We start from the raw sequence: 18,774 nt of genomic DNA, 5'->3' as shown, positions 1-18,774 counted from the left end.
TACAGTTTGAAGCACTATATGTGGGTAAGCCAACACTGTAGATAAAGATGAAATACATTTACCTACCCAACACATTTTAACCAGTTTCTGAGAGTTCTATTAACCTTTTTATATTCACCAATGTCAAAATTATTACAACTAGTAGCTGGAATAACTGATCTAACAAATTTATAATGTGCCAAGATACAGATTTTCAATTTTTTATTTAAATCCTTCCTCATCTCGATTTCTTTAAAATCTACCTAAAAGCTTTCAAGCCCTGTGCCTTTAGTTTTGCTTGTGTAAATAGTCTCAGACTTGCCTTTCTGCACCAAGTTGAGGACTATATTAGAAAGATGAAAAAGGAGAGCCTCGCTAATTAAATTTGGCTCATGTGGAATAAATAATTCAATAAAGAGCTACAGGTTACAAGTGTCTTTTACATTTCTCTGTTTCATTTGTTCAGGTGAGTGGACTGCCATGCTTAGATGTATGGCAGAAGGGCTATTATCTCAATCTGTTTAATTATTGGCTGATTATTTAAATAACTATTATAGTTTAAAAGAAAAGCAAATGGTTACCATCAGTCAATGCTAAGTAAATGCTTAAGAGAAAATGACCTCGTTTAAAGCTATAGTCTTACGGGTATCAGTAAGAGCATGAAGTTGTGAAGAGAAATTAAAATATTTCTTCAAAGTGTCATTTCAGAGATGGCAGAGCTTTCTACTGTTGAGTCAACCAGGAGATAAAAGTGAAGGAAATAGCACAGAAATGTTGCAGTAAAGCAAATAAAACAAACAGGTTAATGTTAGCAGAAAAGTCATCCTGGCATCCTTGACTTTCGCTCACAAAAACGATCCCCATCATTGTAGCAAGACTGTACAGCATCTAAACTACCATCAGACTCCAACTGTGTACACAAAGCGGGGAAAGGGTGGGTAGACACTGCCTGGAAAACAGAAAAAGTATTACCTGCTGCCCATTCTGAAACCTTACCTATGAGAACAAAGGTAATTTGCCCTTTTGAGCTAAAAACACAGATTTTATCGTTTTCTCTCAAAGGAAGGCCTCTGATTTACCTAGCTTTTTGTTGGTGGAAGAGAGTGGAACATCTTCCATTCCTAGATTTGAAAGCTGAGGTCCTATGGTAGGTCTTGAGAGAGATTTGGCAGCATTTCTATTCTGTTGAGAATTCTGAGCAGAGTGCACAGTCAAAGACCTGGACTCAAAATCAGAGACACCATTCTCCAGCATGGATCCTGTCAAAGGAAGCGGCCAGTATATTAGAGCACAATTTAGGGGTCAATCAAGCAGTCTTAAATATACACAAAGAAAAAAGGTAAAAATGCGCCAAAACGATGCCTCTTTAAAGGCTGTGAACAGAATCAACTGACAAAACAGAACAAAGAGCAGAGTCAGTGAGGCTATGAGTATTGTCTGGCTTAGCCCTAAAAGGCATCCTAATTGAAGAGGAGGATGCTTTGTTAACTCATCTCCAGATAGGCTAGCTCATTCCCTGTACCTTGGTAACTTCCTTGTAGTTCTGGGCACAAGGAAGTGAAGAGAGTCAATATCACCACCTTCTGACAAGCTTCTGTTAAGTTATGTCGAGGAAAAGATTTTTACACTGTCCCAGGGAAAGAAGAGTTTTAAAAGCTTTAGGGAATAGAAAGGGCAAAGCGTTAGGAAATGAGAGGAAAGCTAGTTCAGAAAAAAATGAAAGCCATTGACTATCTTTGGTTTGTTTGAGGTGCTATGTTTTTCTCTGAGTCTTTGTGTGTGTGTGTGCATGTGAACTAATCAATAAAAGAACATCTGAAAAGTACAGCATAATTTTAAAATTGGCATTACATTTATAAAGCCAGCAGCAACAGAGCAAGTAGAACTGGATTAACAAACAAGTAATTAAAAAGCCTAGCTTAAAAAATATATTCCCAGTATCTTCCCAGCACTCATCAAAATGGTTAATGAAACAAAATGTACAAGATACCTGAATTTACAAATAAAACTAACCTTAATTCTTTACTAAAAAACAAATGTGGGACTAAAAAAACCAACAGTCTACTTCTAATGAAAGCCATGGGATTACAGTTATGCTTATATATTCCTCATTGCGTTGGGTTTTAGAATAATAGTATCAACATCAACTCGTCATCATCATTTTCCTTAATAAGGGTGAAATTAAAAGAACATCTTAAGGTCATGTTCTGTAATCTCTAAGTACTATGGGACTATTAAATTAGAAGATTTCCATAAGGCTGATTTAGACTAAAATTAAAATATGAGACAATGGAACAAGAATTATATTTTTCTAGGCCTTTGATAATTACAAAATGTGACTCTTTCACATGAGAGGTAACAAAACTAAAAAGTAAAAGGCTAACTAGATTTAATTTATTGATTGGTTTCTCAACCAGGAAGCCCCTGTATTTTTCAATAGAATGGAACTTTTCAAAGACCTGTTGTTAATATACTCACCTGTTCTATCCAGCATATCTTGTGTGGCAGACTCAGGATCCTCCAATTCTCTGGCATCTATTGAAAGTGCCTCCATACCTTCACTGAGTGAGTCCACAGATTCAGTATCATTGATGGCGCCGTTGACATGGTAACCATTAATACCACCTTTCTCTGAGGAAGGCGCAGACTGTTCCTCTTGAATGGAAACCAGTTTATTGGAATCTGGGATACTGTTACTTGGTTCTGCTGCAGGTTTTGGTTTGCTTTTCTTCTTTTTGTTCTAATGGTTATTAAAGATTTGAAAAAAAGAAAAGAAAAAGAACACCCCCCACAATCCAGAGAGGTAACTCCAGCTACCCAAAGGCAACCAATGTTACCAACTTCTCATTTGCTCTTCCAGAAACTGAACACATTTTTGTATATGTTCAAGTACTGACTAACATAACTATGTAAGATGCTTTGGATAAACTCAGACACATAAAAATAAAATATTAAAGCATGGCAAAACCCACCATAAGAAAGATCAAAAGATAAATTAAAAAATGTGGGAAAAAATGTGTAATATATACAAAGAGCTAAATATAAAGAGAGAGCTCTAACAAAAAACAAACAAAACAATAACCCGACAGAAAAAGTGGTGTAGGATATAAACATGTGGAATGAAGTGAAACTTCAGTCTAATAAAGACAAATTAAATCTGCCCTGCAGAGGCTGCTGCACCAGAAATCTGTCTCCCCACCTAGACGACAATTACACTGGCAGAATCTGTCTAACTATTTTGGAACTCTGGAGTCTACTGAAGGCTTATAATTTCCAGAAGACTTGGATGGTAAATTGTGGTTAATTTCAGGCAATTTCAGTTCTGAGCTCAGCAGCAGATACTCACCCTCCCACCCCCAGCTAGGGAACAGGCAGCTGTGCACCTGTTCTTGGAACAGCTGGCATGTAGCTTGCTGAAGCGAGGGTAGTCAAAAAGGAACCTGTCCTTCAAATATCTGGGATCTGTGTTGTGATCACTGACTGCTGCTTTTGATTACAAAGGTAGAGACAAAGAGGTAGGCAACCACTGTTGTTGTACCTCCTCCCACTGTTGCAAGCCCCTCCCCCTCTGGCTGAAGTGACCTTCAGGGGAATTAAAGGGGTGGTCCCCTTCCTCCCCACTTCATTTTTCTTTATTCCCTTTTGGGAGCCAGACATCAAAGACTAGGATGTTCAAAAACAACTTCATATATAGAAAAAATTTCAAAGTAACCAATGCATGCCCAGGGAAAGGCTTAGAAAAGACCTGAGAAGACCTTAAGTTTACACCTTAGGCTGACCCTTGGTTCAGAGACAGCTTACAACAATTTAAAAATATAATAATAACAAAACCCAGCAAATCTGGAGAAAGGGGGAGAATCTGATTTCCAGAGTGATCAAATTATTAGATTCAAATGTCTAGTTTTCAACAAAAAAATCACAAGGCACACAAAGAAACAAGCAAGTGTAGCCAATACAAAGGAAAAAAATAAATCAACAGGGCTTCCCTGGTGGCGCAGTGGTTGAGAGTCCACCTGCCGATGCAGGGGACACGGGTTCGTGCCCCGGTCTGGGAAGATCCCACATGCCGCGGAGCGGCTGGGCCCGTGAGCCATGGCCGCTGAGCCTGCGCGTCTGGAGCCTGTGCTCCGCGACGGGAGAGGCCACAACAGTGAGAGGCCCCTGTACCGCAAAAAAAATAAAAAAAATAAATCAACAGAAACTTTCCCTAAAAAAGACCTGTTGGGAGATATATTAAAGAATTTATTTATTTTTTCATCCAAAGATTCACTTTAATTATATAAACTTGGATTCGTAATATGTTCCTAAGCTAGCAGTTTCTGTAATGAGAATTTATTTTTCCTCAAATGCCTAGTGCATTTTTTGTTTTGTTTTTGTTTTTAATTTAAAGACTTTAAAACAACAGTCTTAAAGATGCTCAGAGAAATAAAGGAAGATGTGGGAAAAGTCAAGAAAACAAAGTATGAACAAAATGGAAATATTAGAAAACCTAAAAAGAAATCAAAAGAGAAATTCTGGAGCTGAAGAGTATGATAACTTAAATTTTTAAAAAATCACTAAAGGGATTATTCAAAGGCAGAAGAAAGAATCAGGGAATTTGAAGATAGCACAATTGAAATTATTGAGTCTGAGGATGAGAAAGAAAAGACTGAAGAAAAGTGAACAGAGCCTAAGGGACCTGTGGGGCTCCATCAAGCAAACCAACATAGCATCGGGTAAACTGGAGAAGGGGAGGAGGGAAAGGGAAGAATGTTTGAAGAAATAATGGCTGAAAACTTCCCAAATCTGGTGAAAGACATGACTGTAAACATCCAAGGAGCTTAATGAACTCCACGAGACAGTGAGACACATTGTAATCAAACTTTCAAAAGACAGAGAATCTTGGGCTTCCCTGGTGGCGCCGTGGTTGAGAGTCCGCCTGCCGATGCAGGGGACGCAGGTTCGTGCCCCGGTCTGGGAGGATCCCGCATGCCGCGGAGCGGCTGGGCCCGTGGGCCGTGTCCGCTGGGCCTGCGTGTCCGCTGGGCCTGCGTGTCCGGAGCCTGCGCTCCACGACGGGAAAGGCCGCAGCGGTGGGGGGCCCACGTACCGCAAAAAAAAAAAAAAAAAAAAAAAAAGAGAATCTTGAAAGCAATAGAGAAGCTACTTGTCACACACAAGAGATCATCAGTGAGATTATGAGCAGATTTCTCATCAGAAACTTTGGAGGCAAGAAGGCAGATATAATCAAAGCACTAAAAAAAAAAAAAACACCTGTCAACCCAGAATCCCATATGTGGCAAAACTGTCTTTCAAAACTGAGGGGTAAATTAAGACATTCCCAGATAAACAAAAGCTGAGGGAGTTCATAACCACCAGACCTGCCCTGCCGGAAATGCTCAAGGGAGTCCTGTAACATGAAATGAAAGAACACTAGATGGTAATTTGAAGGCATATGGAGAAATAAAGAACTTGATAAAGGTAAAACACATGAACAATTACAAAAGCTAGTATTATTGTAACAATGTTTTGTAACTGTACTTTTTGTTTTCTACATGATTTAAAAGACTAATACATTAAAAAAAAACACAACCAACTATCAGTTTAAAACCTAATATTAGTGCAACTTTGGTTTATAACTCCAGATCTTGTTCTCTACATAATTTAAGAGACTAATGCATTTAAAAGAATTATTAGTTTATATTTTTGGGCACACAATGTATAAAGATGTAATTTTGTGACATCAACAACCAAAAAGGGTGGGGATGGAGCTGTAAAGGAGCAAAAATTTTGCATGTTATTGAAGTTAAGTTGGTATAAATTCAATTAGAGTGTTATAACTTTAGGATGTTAAATGGAGTCCCCATGGTAACCATAAAGAAAATAGCTACAGCTTATACACAAAAGGAAACGAGACAGGAATTTAACCATTTCACTACAAAAAATTGATTAAACACACAAAAATACAGTAATGTAGAAAATGAGGGACAAAAAATCTAAAATCATTGAAAACAAATAGCACAATGAAAGAAGTCCCTCCTTATCAGTCATTACTTTAAATGCAAATGGATTAAACTCTATAATTGAAAGACTGAGAATGGCAGAATGGATAAAAACACACTATCTAACTATAGGCTGTCTACAAGAGACTCACTTTATATTCAAAATCAAAAATAGATTGAAAGTGAAAGAATGGAAAAATATATTCCATGCAAATAGCAACCAAAAGAGAGCAGGGATGGCTGGACTAATATCAGACAAAAACAGACTTTAAATAAAAAAAGCTTACAAGAGACAAAGAAGGACACTACACATTAATAAAAAGTTCAATACAGAAAGATGATTTAATAATTAGAAACATTTATGCACCTGACAGACCCAGACCATCAAAATATATGGAGCAGGGACTTCCCTGGTGGTCCACTGGTAAAGAATCTGCCTTGCAATGCAGGGGACGCGGGTTCAATCCCTGGTCAGAGAACTAAGATCCCACATGCCGCGGGGCCACTAAGCCCATAAGCCACAAATACTGAGCCTGTGTGCCTCAACTAGAGAGCCTGCGTGCTGCAAACTACAGAACCCATGTGCTCTGGAACCCGCATGCCACAACTACAGAGCCCACCCACCCAGCCTGCATGCCACAACTAGAGAAGAGAAAACCCGCACGTCACAACTAGAGAGAAGCCTGCGCACCATAATGAAAGACCCTGCATGCCTCAACAAAGATCCCACGTGCCGCAACTGAGACCTGATGCAGCCAAAAATAAGTAAGCAAATAAATAAATAAATAATCAATCTTAAAAAAATTATATATATGGAGCAAGAACTGACAGAATTGAAGGAAGAAATAGACAGCTCTACAATAATACTTGGAGACTTCAATACCCTACTCACAGTAATGGACAGAATAACTAGACAGAAGATAAGTAAAGAAATAAAGGATTTAAAGAATGCAACAGACCCAATAGATCTAACAGACATATACAGAACACTCTACCTAACAACAATAGAACACATATTCTTCGCAAGTGCACATGTGACATCTTCCAGGATAGATGATATGCTGGGGCACAAATGAAGTCTCAACAGATTTTAAAAGATAGGTATCATACAAAGTGTCTTCTCTGACCACAATGGGATAAATTTAGAAATCAATAACAGAAGGAAAACTTGAAAATCTACAATATAGTGAAAATTAAACAACACATTTTAAAACAATGACTGGATCAAAGAAGAAATAACAAGGGCAATTAGAAAATACTTAGAGATAAGTGAAAATGAAAATACAATATACCAAAACTTACAAGCGGTGCTAAAGAAGAAATTTACAAATGCTTACATTAAAAACTAAGATCTCAAAAAAATAATAATAATAAAATAAAAAATAAACAACAACAAAAAAACTAAGATCTCAAATTAACAACCTAGCTTTACAACTTAAGGAACAAGGAAAAAAATAAATAAAAAGAACAAAGTAAACCCAAAGTTAGCAGAAGGAAGAAAATAATAAAGATTAGAGCAGAGGTAAATGAAATAGAGAACAGAAAAGTAGAGAAAATCAATAAAAGCAAAAGCTGGTTCTTCGAAAAGATCAACAAAATTGACAAACGTTTAGCTAGATGGACTAAGAAAAAAAGAGGGAAGATTCAAATTATTAAAATAAGAAATGGAAGTGGGTACATTACTACCAATTCTATAGAAATAAAAAGGATTACAAGAAAATACTATGAACAATTTTACACCAACAAATTGTGTAACCTAGATGAAATGTTTAAATTCCTAGAAACACAAAACCTACCAATACTAAATCATGAAGAAATAGAAAATCTAACTAGTAAGGAGATTGAATCAGTAATCAAAAATTTCCTGACAAAGAAAAGCGCTGGACCCAATGGCTTCACTAGTGAATTCTACCAAACACTTAGGCTTGTCAAACTTTAAAAAACAAAAACAAAACAAAACAAAAAATGGCTGAAGAGAAGGGAACATTATCTAACTCTTTCTGTGATGCCAGCGTTACCCTGAGACTTAGCCAGACAAAGACACTACAAAGCAATATGCCTGGGCTTCCCTGGTGGTGCGGTGGTTGAGAGTCCGCCTGCCGACGTAGGGGACATGGGTTCGTGCCCCGGTCCGGGAAGATCCCACATGCCGCAGAGCAGCTAGGCCCGTGAGCCACAACAGTAAGAGGCCCGCGTACCGAAAAAAAAAAAAAAAAAAAAAAAGCAATATCCCTTATGAACATTGATGCAAAAATTCTCAACAAAACAGTACCAAACCAAATTCAGCAGCATACTAAAAGGATTATACACCATGACCAAGTAGGATTTATTCCCTGAACACAAGAATGGTTCAACTTAAGGAAATCGATCAATGTAATACACCATATTAACAGAATAAAGGGAAAAAAACCCCACATGATCATCTTAATTGATACAGAAAAAATGTGACAAAATTCAATACCTTCTCATGATAAAAACACTAAAAAATGGGGATTAGAAGAAAACTACTTCAACATAATAAAAGCCATATATGAAAACCCACAGTGAACAATGGTCAAAGACTAGAGCTTTTCCTCAAAGATCAGGAACAAGGTAAGAATGCCCACTTTTGCCACTTCTATTCCACACAGTACTGAAAGTTATAGCCAGGGCAATTAGGAAAGAAAAAGAAATAAAAGACATCTAAGAGGGAAAGGAAAAAGTAAAATATGTTTGCAGATGATATGATCTTATATGCAGAAAACGCTAAAGATTACACACACACACAGACACACACAGTTAGAACAAATAGATAAATTCAGCAAAGCAGCAGGATACAAAGTCAACACAGAAAAATCAGTTGTACTTCTGGGGACTTCCCTCGTGGTCCAGTGGTTAAGAATCTGCCTTCCAATGCAGGGGACGTGGGTTCAACCCCTGGTCAAGAAACTAAGATCCTATATGCCGTGAGGCAACTAAGCCTGCGCACTGCAACTACTAAGCCCACGCGCTCTGGAGCCCACGCACCACAACTAGAGAGAAGCCCGCACACCACAATGAAGAGCCTGCGCTCTGCGGTGAAAGATCCCATGTGCTGCAACGAAGATCCCGCATGCCACAACTAAGACCCAATGCAGCCTAATAAATAAATGAATAAATAAATATTTAAAAATAAAAAATTTTTAAAAATAAAAATAAGAAGTGGGGGCAGGACCAAAGAATCAAAAAAAAAATCAGTTGTACTTTGATACATGAACTAACAATCTAAAAAGTAAATTACAAAATAAATCAATTTACAATAGCATCAAAATGAATAAAATACATAGGAATTAAGTTAACCCAAGGAAGTGAAAGACTTGTACAATGAAAACTATAAAACACTGTGGACAGAAATTAAAGAAGACATAAATAAATGGAAACACATTACATATTCATGAACTGGAAGACTTAATATTAAAATGTCAATACTACCCAAAGTGATCTGCAGATTCAGTGCAATCCATATCAAAATCCCAATGATATTTTTTGTAGAAATAGAAAAACCCATCTTAAAATTCATATGGAATCTCAAGGGACCAAAACAATCTTGAAAAAGAGGACCTAGAGATTATCATACTAAGTGAAGCCAGACAGAGAAGGACAAATATCATATGATATTTCTTATATGTGGAATCTAAAATAATGATACAAATGAACTTATTTACAAAACAGAAACAGACTCACAGACATAGAAAACAAACTTATGGTCACCAAAGGGGAAAGGTGTGGGGAGCAGGGAGGGATAAATCAGAAGTTTGGGCTTAAAATATATACACGACTATATATAAAATAGATAACCAACAAGGACAGGGAACTACACTCAATATCTTGTAATAACCTACAACTGAAAAGAATCTAAAAAGTATGTGTGTGTGTGTGTGTATAACTGAATCACTTTGCTATATGCCTGAAATTAACACAACACTGTAAATCAACTATATTTCAATAAAAATTTTTTAAGAAAAGAAAAAGAGGAACAAAACAGGAGGACTTACACAACTTGATTTCAAAACTTACCACAAAGCTACAATAATCAAAACAGTGTAGTACTGGCATAAAGACAGACATATAGGGACTTCCCTGGAGGTCCAGTGGTTAAGACTCTGCCCTTTCACTGCAGGGGGAGCGAGTTCGATCCCTGGTCAGAGAACTAAGATGCCACATGCTGCACAGCGTGGCCAAAAAACTTTAAAAAAGAAAAAAAAAAGACAAACATATAGACCAACGGAATAGAATAGAGAGCCCAGAAATAAACTCTCACATATATGCCTAAATGATTTTTGATAAGGGTGCCAAAACCACTCAATGGGAAAATGACAGTCTTTTCAACAAATAATGCTGGGAAAACTGGAATGTCCACATGTAAAAGAATAAAGTTGGACCTTTACCTAAAACATTATACAAAAATTAACTCAAAATGGATCAAACATTTAAATGTAAGACCTAAAACAATAAAACTGTTAGAAGAAAATGATGTAGGACAAAAGCTTCACAATACTGGATTTGGCAATGATTTCTTGGATATGACATCAAAGGCACAGTTAACAAAAGAAAAAAACAGACAAATTGGACTTCATGAGAAAAAAGGCAACATATAGAATGTGAGAAAATATTTGCAAATCATATATCTAAGGGATTAATATCCAGAATATATAGAGAACTCTTAAAACTCAACAACCACAACAAAAACCACCTGATTAAAAAACAGGCAAAGGACTTGAATAGACATTTCTCCAAAGAAGATATACAAATGGTCAAACTCATGAAAATGCTCAATGTCACTAATCATAAGGGAAATGAAAATCAAAACTACAATGAGATATCTCCTCATACTCATTAGAATGGCTATTATCAGAAAAAACAGAAAACAAGTGTTAGGCTGTTGATAAGCTGGGACTCTTGTGCGCTGCTGGTAGGTATATAAAATGGTACAGCTGCTGTGGTTCCTCAAAAAATTAGAATTATCATATGATCCAACAATTCTGTTTTGGGCCATATACCCAAAAGACCTGAAAACAGGGTCTCGAAGACATATTTGTACATCCATTTATTCACAACAGCTAAAACATGGAAGCAACCCAAGTGTCCATTGATGGTTGAATGGATAAACAAAATATGATACATACATACAACGGAATATTATTCAGCCTTTAAAAGGAAGGAATTCTCTAATATGCTACAACATGGATGAAACTTGAGAACATTATGCTAATTGAATAAGCTAGTCACAAAAAGACAATTACTGTATGATTTCACTTATATGAGTTATCTAAAGTAGTCAAAATTATACAGACAGAAAGTAGAGTGGTGGTTGCTAGGGGCAGAAGGGAGGTGGGAATGAGAGTTACTTTTTAATAAGTATAGAGTTTCAGTTTTATAAAATGAAAGGAGTTCTGGAGATGAATATTTGAAAGATGCTAAGAGTAGATCTTAAGAGTTCTCATCATGACAAAAAAATTTTTTTTGATACCATTATGGTGCTGAATGTTAACTAGACTTATTGTGGTGATCATTTCACAATACATATAAATAGTTAATCATTATACTGTACACCTCAAACTAATATAATGTTATGTGTCAATTATACCTCGCTTTTTTTTTTTTTTTTTTGCGGTACGCGGGCCTCTCACTGTTGTGGCCTCTCCCGTTGCGGAGCACAGGCTCCGGATGCGCAGGCTCAGCAGCCATGGCTCACGGGCCCAGCCTCTCCGTGGCATGTGGGGTCTTCCCGGACCGGGGCACGAACCCGTGTCCCATGCATCGGCAGGCGGACTCTCAACCACTGCGCCACCAGGGAAGCCCCCTCAATTTTTCTTAAATTAATTTTTATTGGAGTATAGTTGATTTACAAAGTTGTGTTCGTTTCTGCTGTACAGCAAAGTTAATCAGTTATACATATACATATATCCACTCATTTTTAGATTCTATTGCCATATAGGTCATTACAGAGTATTGAGTAGAGTTCCCTGTGCTATACAGTAGGTTTTTACTAGTTATCTATTTTATATATAGTAGTGTGTATATGTCAATCAGGTATGTTACCTCAATTTTTTTTAAAAAAGAAGTAAAATATAAACCCTTCGTTGGCATATTAGTCCAGATATTAACTTAGAATAAAAGCCAAAAACAAAAACAAAAAAGAAAAGGAGAGAGAGAGATCTGGAATGGTTAAGATATGGTAAATTTTATGTGTATTTTACCACAGTAAAAAAACATTTGGAAAAAAACTGCACTATAATATCATTTTTCAGCTACTGGATTAGCAAAGTTCAAAACGTTTCATAACACTGTAGGGTTGAGGGTATAAAGAAACAGGCATTTTCATATATCACTTGTGGGAGTGCAAAGTGGTACTCTCTCTATAGCAATCTGGTAATACTCATCTAAATTACAAATACATATACACTTTGACCCAGCAATTCCACTTCTAGGAGTTTATCCTAGGTGATACTAACACATGCAAAATGATATATGTACAAGGTTATTCACTGAAGTATTGTTAATAATAGCAAAGGGTTGCAAACAACCTGAATGTTGATCAATAAAGGAACGGTTAAGTAAGTTATGGTACATCTAAACAGTAGGATGAGTATACATTCATAAAAAAACCACGAAAGCTCTTTATATATTGACATGGAATAAGCTCCAAGATATATTACATGAAAAAGGAGCAAGCAAAGAGGAGAATATATATTCATATTTGCTTATATATATGTATAAAATATCCCATAAGATACATAAGAAATTGATAATACAGTTTGCCTCTGGTGTGTGGAACCAAATGGCTGGGAACTATCCCCAGGGATAAAGATGTTTCAGTATATTCACTTTTATAGCTTTGAATTTTGAGCCACATGAATATATTACCTATGCAAATACTAAAATTAAAACAAAAATCCTTTACCTTTTATTTTGTCAAACCACAGCTCTACTAGAAATACGTAATTCTATTTCTAAGGCTAGACTGACATGACTGAATTAATTTTACCCTAAACCCCTTTCATGGCCCTAACAGGAATACTAATGTAACGCTAGATATAATTTTTTCCTCTCCACAGCTCTCATCTCTCTTTCTCTTAAATACTTTCTCCCATGTGAACTGGCTAAGTTTTCATATCACTGTCTTATATATATAATACCTGTCCCAGTAACTGTTCATGGTCACATCCTATTGAACTAATCCCAGCAGTTAACTGAACTAGATTTGGGCATTTGGGACTGCCAAACTGAAGCCATTTTTCTTTCTCCAAATTTTAAGAAATTTATGTCTCCAACACATACTTTTCCAGCTTCATGCATATCTCACATCACTAATAACCTATTATCCTGGGCCAATAAATTAATAAGCTGCTGTTCTCCAGAACACACACTCACATTAGGTGAAAGCAATGGGAAGAAGTTAAGCAAATACTCAAAGCTACAGGTATGGAGAGCTTCAGGGGAACCTGTAATAGTATTAAGTTCTTCTTAGAAAAAATTCTCAAGGGTCATTGGGGTCAAGCCTGGTTTAATCAATACTTAACAGAACTCCTAATGAAGTGATGTGGAGTCATCAAGAAAGTATTCCAGTACTCCAGCACTAACCTAATATAGACCCTAAAGAGATTTCATAGAGATACTTGATTGAAATTCACACTTCAAGCACTTCCTAAAGGAACCAGATTTAGAGTAAAGAGCTACGGGAAGCATTCTGAGGCCAGCTAGTATCCTTTGGGGAAGGCACTTCGGTTTCAAGTGGATAAGGAGAACTAATATGTTAGACACTGTATTAAGTACTTGCATTTGTTCATATTATTTTCCTATTTTAGAGATAAGCACAATAAGGCACACTAAGGTTAAACAATATTCCCAGGAAATAAAGCCAGTAAGTAGTGAAAAAGGATATAAATCCAGTTTTGACTGACTCCACAGCCCAAGTGCCTTCTACCTCCCTGAATTGGACCATCAGACCCCTCTGCATAGCTAATAGTAGCAAAGCCCCTCTTTAGGCTTTAAGCCAAAGCTCATTAGTATCAGAGATCACAACACAAGTGGTCTGACCTAAGAATCTGAACTATTTTAACTGACCTGTGATATGAATTATGTTGAAAACCGCTGGACTAGATCACTTTCTCTAGAGGACCTCTGCTTTCCTTGACATGCTCTCTAGTTTCACCCCTGCCTAATATTAATAATATTAATACCCTCCGCAATTGCACCATGGCAGAGTCATTCTGCTTCCTGCCCAAAATCACGTGGAGGAGATTGTGTGGTATTCTATGTACATAGCTGTGTTTCAGTGTCATAGAAGAAAGCTTTTCTTAACCAGGTAAGCTGAAGATGCATATGTAAATCTTCCAAATATTTTGGCAGAGCTTAAATTTTTTTATAATACAAATATTGATATCACACTTCTAAATTTAATTCATTCTTACCTTTTTCTTGCCTGTTACTGTCCATTCTTTGAGTACTTCACTGGCACTACCTGTAAGAGAAACCAATTACATATTTTTTCTCCTACCACATGCATGCTCAAGCAGGAATTAGTGTCCCCGAATTTTGTAACTGCTGGAAAATCTCCAAAGTTCCCAATAGGAAAAGTTAAGGTTCAAGTCTCTAAGCTAATGTAATGAGATAATCATATCATGCTTACCTTTTAGAATACCTGCCCATTTAGATTCTCCTTCTCCATTCAATTTCCTCAGTTAAGTTCTTCCAAGAAGAGACTAATGTAGCCTGACCATTTTAAAGATTCTTTTATTTATATATCTTTGACCGAATACAAAGATGACTGGTTTCAGCCCAAGTACGGTATCCTCTCTCCTTCAGAAGATTACACACCACCTTAGCTACACTGTTTCAGAGAGAACTGTATACTACCCTAGACCCAAATACTAACATTATAAAGAAAACAGATGAAGACGAAGAAAAACCTTACAGTATTTGGACATGTTTATTCTATACTGGTAAATTCAGAAAAATAGGAACAGGGAGACCTATTCTGATGTCGCTGTCACTGTTCCATGATGCGATAGCTTTAGGCAGTTTTCCCCAAACAAGTTATGTGGAAAGAAGTTTGTAAAACACTCCTCAACTCTATAAATCAGAAGGCTTGGCTAAGCCTACCATTTTTTGTATGGTAAATAAGGATACTCAAACCCATATATTTGAATCACTTGCCAGAGCCAGACTAAATGGTACTGGAGCCTGAAAAAGAATGTTGAGTCCCTGAATCTGCCATCTGTGGCTGAGCTACTGGACCACTACTTTGTCATTGTTTCTTAAATTCTTATTACACCCAACTCCAATCAAGTCCCTTATACCACTGGCCACCTAATTTCTTCTTAACTACCATTAGAGAACGTTCTGAATAAAATGATGGAGTCTTCTCAGCTTGTCTCTTATTCCAGGTATTATATAGCTTATGAACGAATTACTTCTAGGGCTGAAATAGGGAGCTTTAAGAGATATCTTTAAAAATGGCATGGTATGTTATGTTATCATGGCGTCTGCTATATCATCTATGAAACACCAGATTGCCGAATGAATGTTATAGAATGCTGAAGCAACTTCTATTTGAACAAATACAAACTTATAAAAATATTGAGCTAGGATTACCTTCCATGAATGCTTGTACTGTTTTGTCCACACAATTATCAAAGTGCTGCAAAACCAGGATAATTTCATTGTTACTCTTATTGGGAACTATTGCACGTACTGCATTTATCTGGAAAAGAAGACAAGTTCATTTAATTCTAATATCAGTAGGTCAGTTGGAAACTGAGATCTCATACAGAGAATAACAGAAAGGGTACCATTTCATTTTTAACAAGATATATCACTCTTGAGTGTCAGTGTGAGTACATACAACCATCTCACTGGGAATGATTAATAGCTGAGTGATAACAGTACATAAAAATTAATTTCAAAACTTAGAAAAGCAGAACATTTCTAGAAACAGATTTGTGCCAGGGGATTTCACTGGTGGCACAGTGGTTAAGACACCACGCTCCCAATGCAGGGGGCACAGGTTCGATCCCTGGTCAGGGAACTAGATCCCACATGCTTGCTGCAACTAAGAGTTCTCATGTCACAACTAAGGAGACCGCATGCCGCAACTAAGACCCAGTGCAACCTAATTAATTAAAAAAGATTTGTGCCAGATTTTGTTTCAAGAAAGGGTGGTTTAATTTAGGTATCAGGTATTAATTTAGCATCAACATTTCCTCATTTTTAGCAAACTACAGAGAAAGGTGGGAAGTTTAACGAACCACCAACAATAACAGATTTTTTTTTTTTTTTTGCGGTATGTGGGCCTCTCACTGTTGTGGCCTCTCCCGTTGCGGAGCACAGGCTCCGGACGCGCAGGCTCAGCAGCCATGGCTCACGGGCCTAGCTGCTCCGTGGCATGTGGGATCCTCCCGGACCGGGGCACGAACCCGTGTCCCCTGCATAGGCAGGCGGACTCTCAACCACTGCGCCACCAGGGAAGCCCAACAATAACAGATTTTTGTATAGCATTTTTCAAAACGTTTACTTCATATCATTTAATTGTATAATAATGCTTAAAGATAATTTAAATTATTATAAACTGTTTCAGGTATATAAAACATAATGAACACTCACTATATGACAGCCAGTTTAATAAAATAAAATATATGCAACTGAAGTGCCCATGAAGTCTCTCCTAAACCCCATTTCCCTCCTCTCCACAGAGATCTCTACCTTGAACTTGGTGTTATTTTGATACATGTTTTTGTACTTTTATGATGTATGTATGTATCCACAGGTAATCCATATTACTGTTTTGCATTCATATCGTACATGTCTATATTCAATTTGCTTTTTCATGTAACAATTTTTGTAGATTTATTTTTCATGTTGATAAATGCATCTTATTCATTTATTTTAACTGCTACATAGCATTTCCATTGTATGAATATAGCCAATTTATTCATTCTCCTGTTGATGGACATTTACGTTCTTTCCAGTGTTTGGCTACTATGAAAAATGTTATAATAAATATTCCTATGCTTATGCTTACTTGCTGAATACTCAGTGCCTATGACAATGTTTAGCAAATTGTTAAAAAAAACAAAAAACAAAAGGGTCTTCTGTGAACAGTGAAAGGATGCCTCTATTGTATATAACCACTAGTAGAATTCCTGAACAGTAGGGCATCTACAATTTCATTAGAAATGCCAAATTTCCCTTTAAAACAGGGAATTCCAATTTTGTCAGTTATTCCTAAGGTATTTTAAGGTATTTTATATCTTTTGAGATTAAAAATACTTTATAATAATTGCATATTCTTTTTTCATTTTTGTATATCGATTTTATATCCAGCTATTTTGATGACTTCATTATTCCTAATAATTTGTTGCTTTCTTGGTTCTTCTATGTAGACAACAGTATTGTCTATAAATAACGGCAGTTTTTTTTTTCTTCCTTTCTAATCCTTATAATTTTCATTTCTTGTCTTACTGCACAATGTGAAATTGGTTATTTTTTCAAGAAGACCTGATTCTTTTTGGTAGAAAGTGGTAGTTAGAAACCAAGATCTAAGAGCTAGGTGTGTTTATTGCTACCAGGGAGTCATTATTTCTAGGTCCTTTCAGTGGATAGAGCTAGGAAATTTTGTTTCTTACAACATAAGTTCATATAGAATAATAAAAGTTCAAATATAGTATTAAAAGGTTTGGGTTTTTTTGTTTTTTTTGCGTGCCATGTGGCTTGCAGGATCTTAGTTCCCTGACCAGGGATCAAACCCAGGGCCTCTGCAATGAAAGCACAGAGTCCTAACCACTGGACCGCCAGGGAATTCCCCATCTATGCATTTAAAATGATGTATGTTATTTTTCATTCTGTATTTGTAAGCATTGTATATTAGAAATGTTTTCAGGGTATCTAGTCAGCCATACTGCTTGAAAAGGAAGTCCTTTTATAGACGAAGAGAAGTAAAGTATCTTGTTCAAGTAATTAGCAGAATCTGTATTAGAACCTAAGTCTTTCTTAGTACACTTGTTTTCATATCATTCTATACTTTTTTGTTTCAGGCTTAATTGAACAATGATAAGGTTTAAAACCACACAAATGGGAAGGTATATAATCTATAATACAAAGAGGGCAAATTTGTAATATACATTTTTGAAATGAGCAAAAAACTTAGCACTGATCACTAGAACATGGGCTTCAGGCAAAAATAACAGATTCAATGATAAAGGTAAAATTCTGATACCTTAAAATGTGAAAGTGTTTATATTACTGAACCAATATATATCTATGACTCCATAATCAACAATATACTTTTAAAATAAGACAGAGAACACACATAAAACTTTTTTTTAAAATGTTTTTCTCAGTATAGCTCATTAAGGGTTATATTACTAAAAACAACCTTTTCTTCCAAAGGTATATTACTTAGAAAATTTATTTCTCTTCTTGCTCTAAAGTCTCCTGGACTTAAAAATCCTCTTCAAGTGAAAGGGTAGATCCTGGGACTTCCCTGGTGGTCCAGTGGTTAAGACACCACGCTCCCAATGCAGGGGGCCCGGGTTCGATCCCTGGGCAGGGAACTAGATCCCACATGCATGCCGCAACTAAGAGTCTGCATCCCACAACTAAGAGTCCGCATGCTGCAACTAAAAGACCCCACGTGCCGCAACGAAGATCCCACGTGCTGCAAGTAAGACCCGGCATGGCCAAATAAATAAAAATCAAAAAATAAAAATTGGGTTGTCCTAAAAAAGAAAAAGGGAAGATCCTACTCAGATTGTTCTTTAAAGAATGTTGCTACGGTTTCCCTGGTGGCGCAGTG

At 36.6% G+C, this 18,774-nt stretch overlaps 1 protein-coding gene across 3 annotated transcripts in view; it reads right to left on the bottom strand.

Moving 5' to 3' along the window:
* Positions 1-18,774, bottom strand: part of SPATS2 (spermatogenesis associated serine rich 2) — a 135,436-nt gene that overhangs the window by 22,667 nt on the left and 93,995 nt on the right. For all 3 annotated transcript variants that reach the window (XM_030763100.2, XM_030763099.2, XM_022572254.3), the window contains 4 exons: positions 15,576-15,684; positions 14,393-14,442; positions 2,458-2,719; positions 1,059-1,238 (listed from right to left, as the gene is read on the bottom strand). In XM_030763100.2, the coding sequence (XP_030618960.2) occupies positions 1,059-1,238; positions 2,458-2,719; positions 14,393-14,442; positions 15,576-15,684 (601 nt within the window). The remainder of the gene's footprint in view (positions 1-1,058; positions 1,239-2,457; positions 2,720-14,392; positions 14,443-15,575; positions 15,685-18,774) is intronic.

The sequence above is a fragment of the Delphinapterus leucas genome, chromosome 11 (assembly GCF_059928025.1).
Source record: "Delphinapterus leucas isolate spDelLeu-1000000601 "Yukka" chromosome 11, BTC_Dleu_Yukka2, whole genome shotgun sequence".
Lineage (NCBI taxonomy): Eukaryota > Metazoa > Chordata > Mammalia > Artiodactyla > Monodontidae > Delphinapterus > Delphinapterus leucas.
This window is presented reverse-complemented; position numbering and strand designations above follow the sequence as displayed.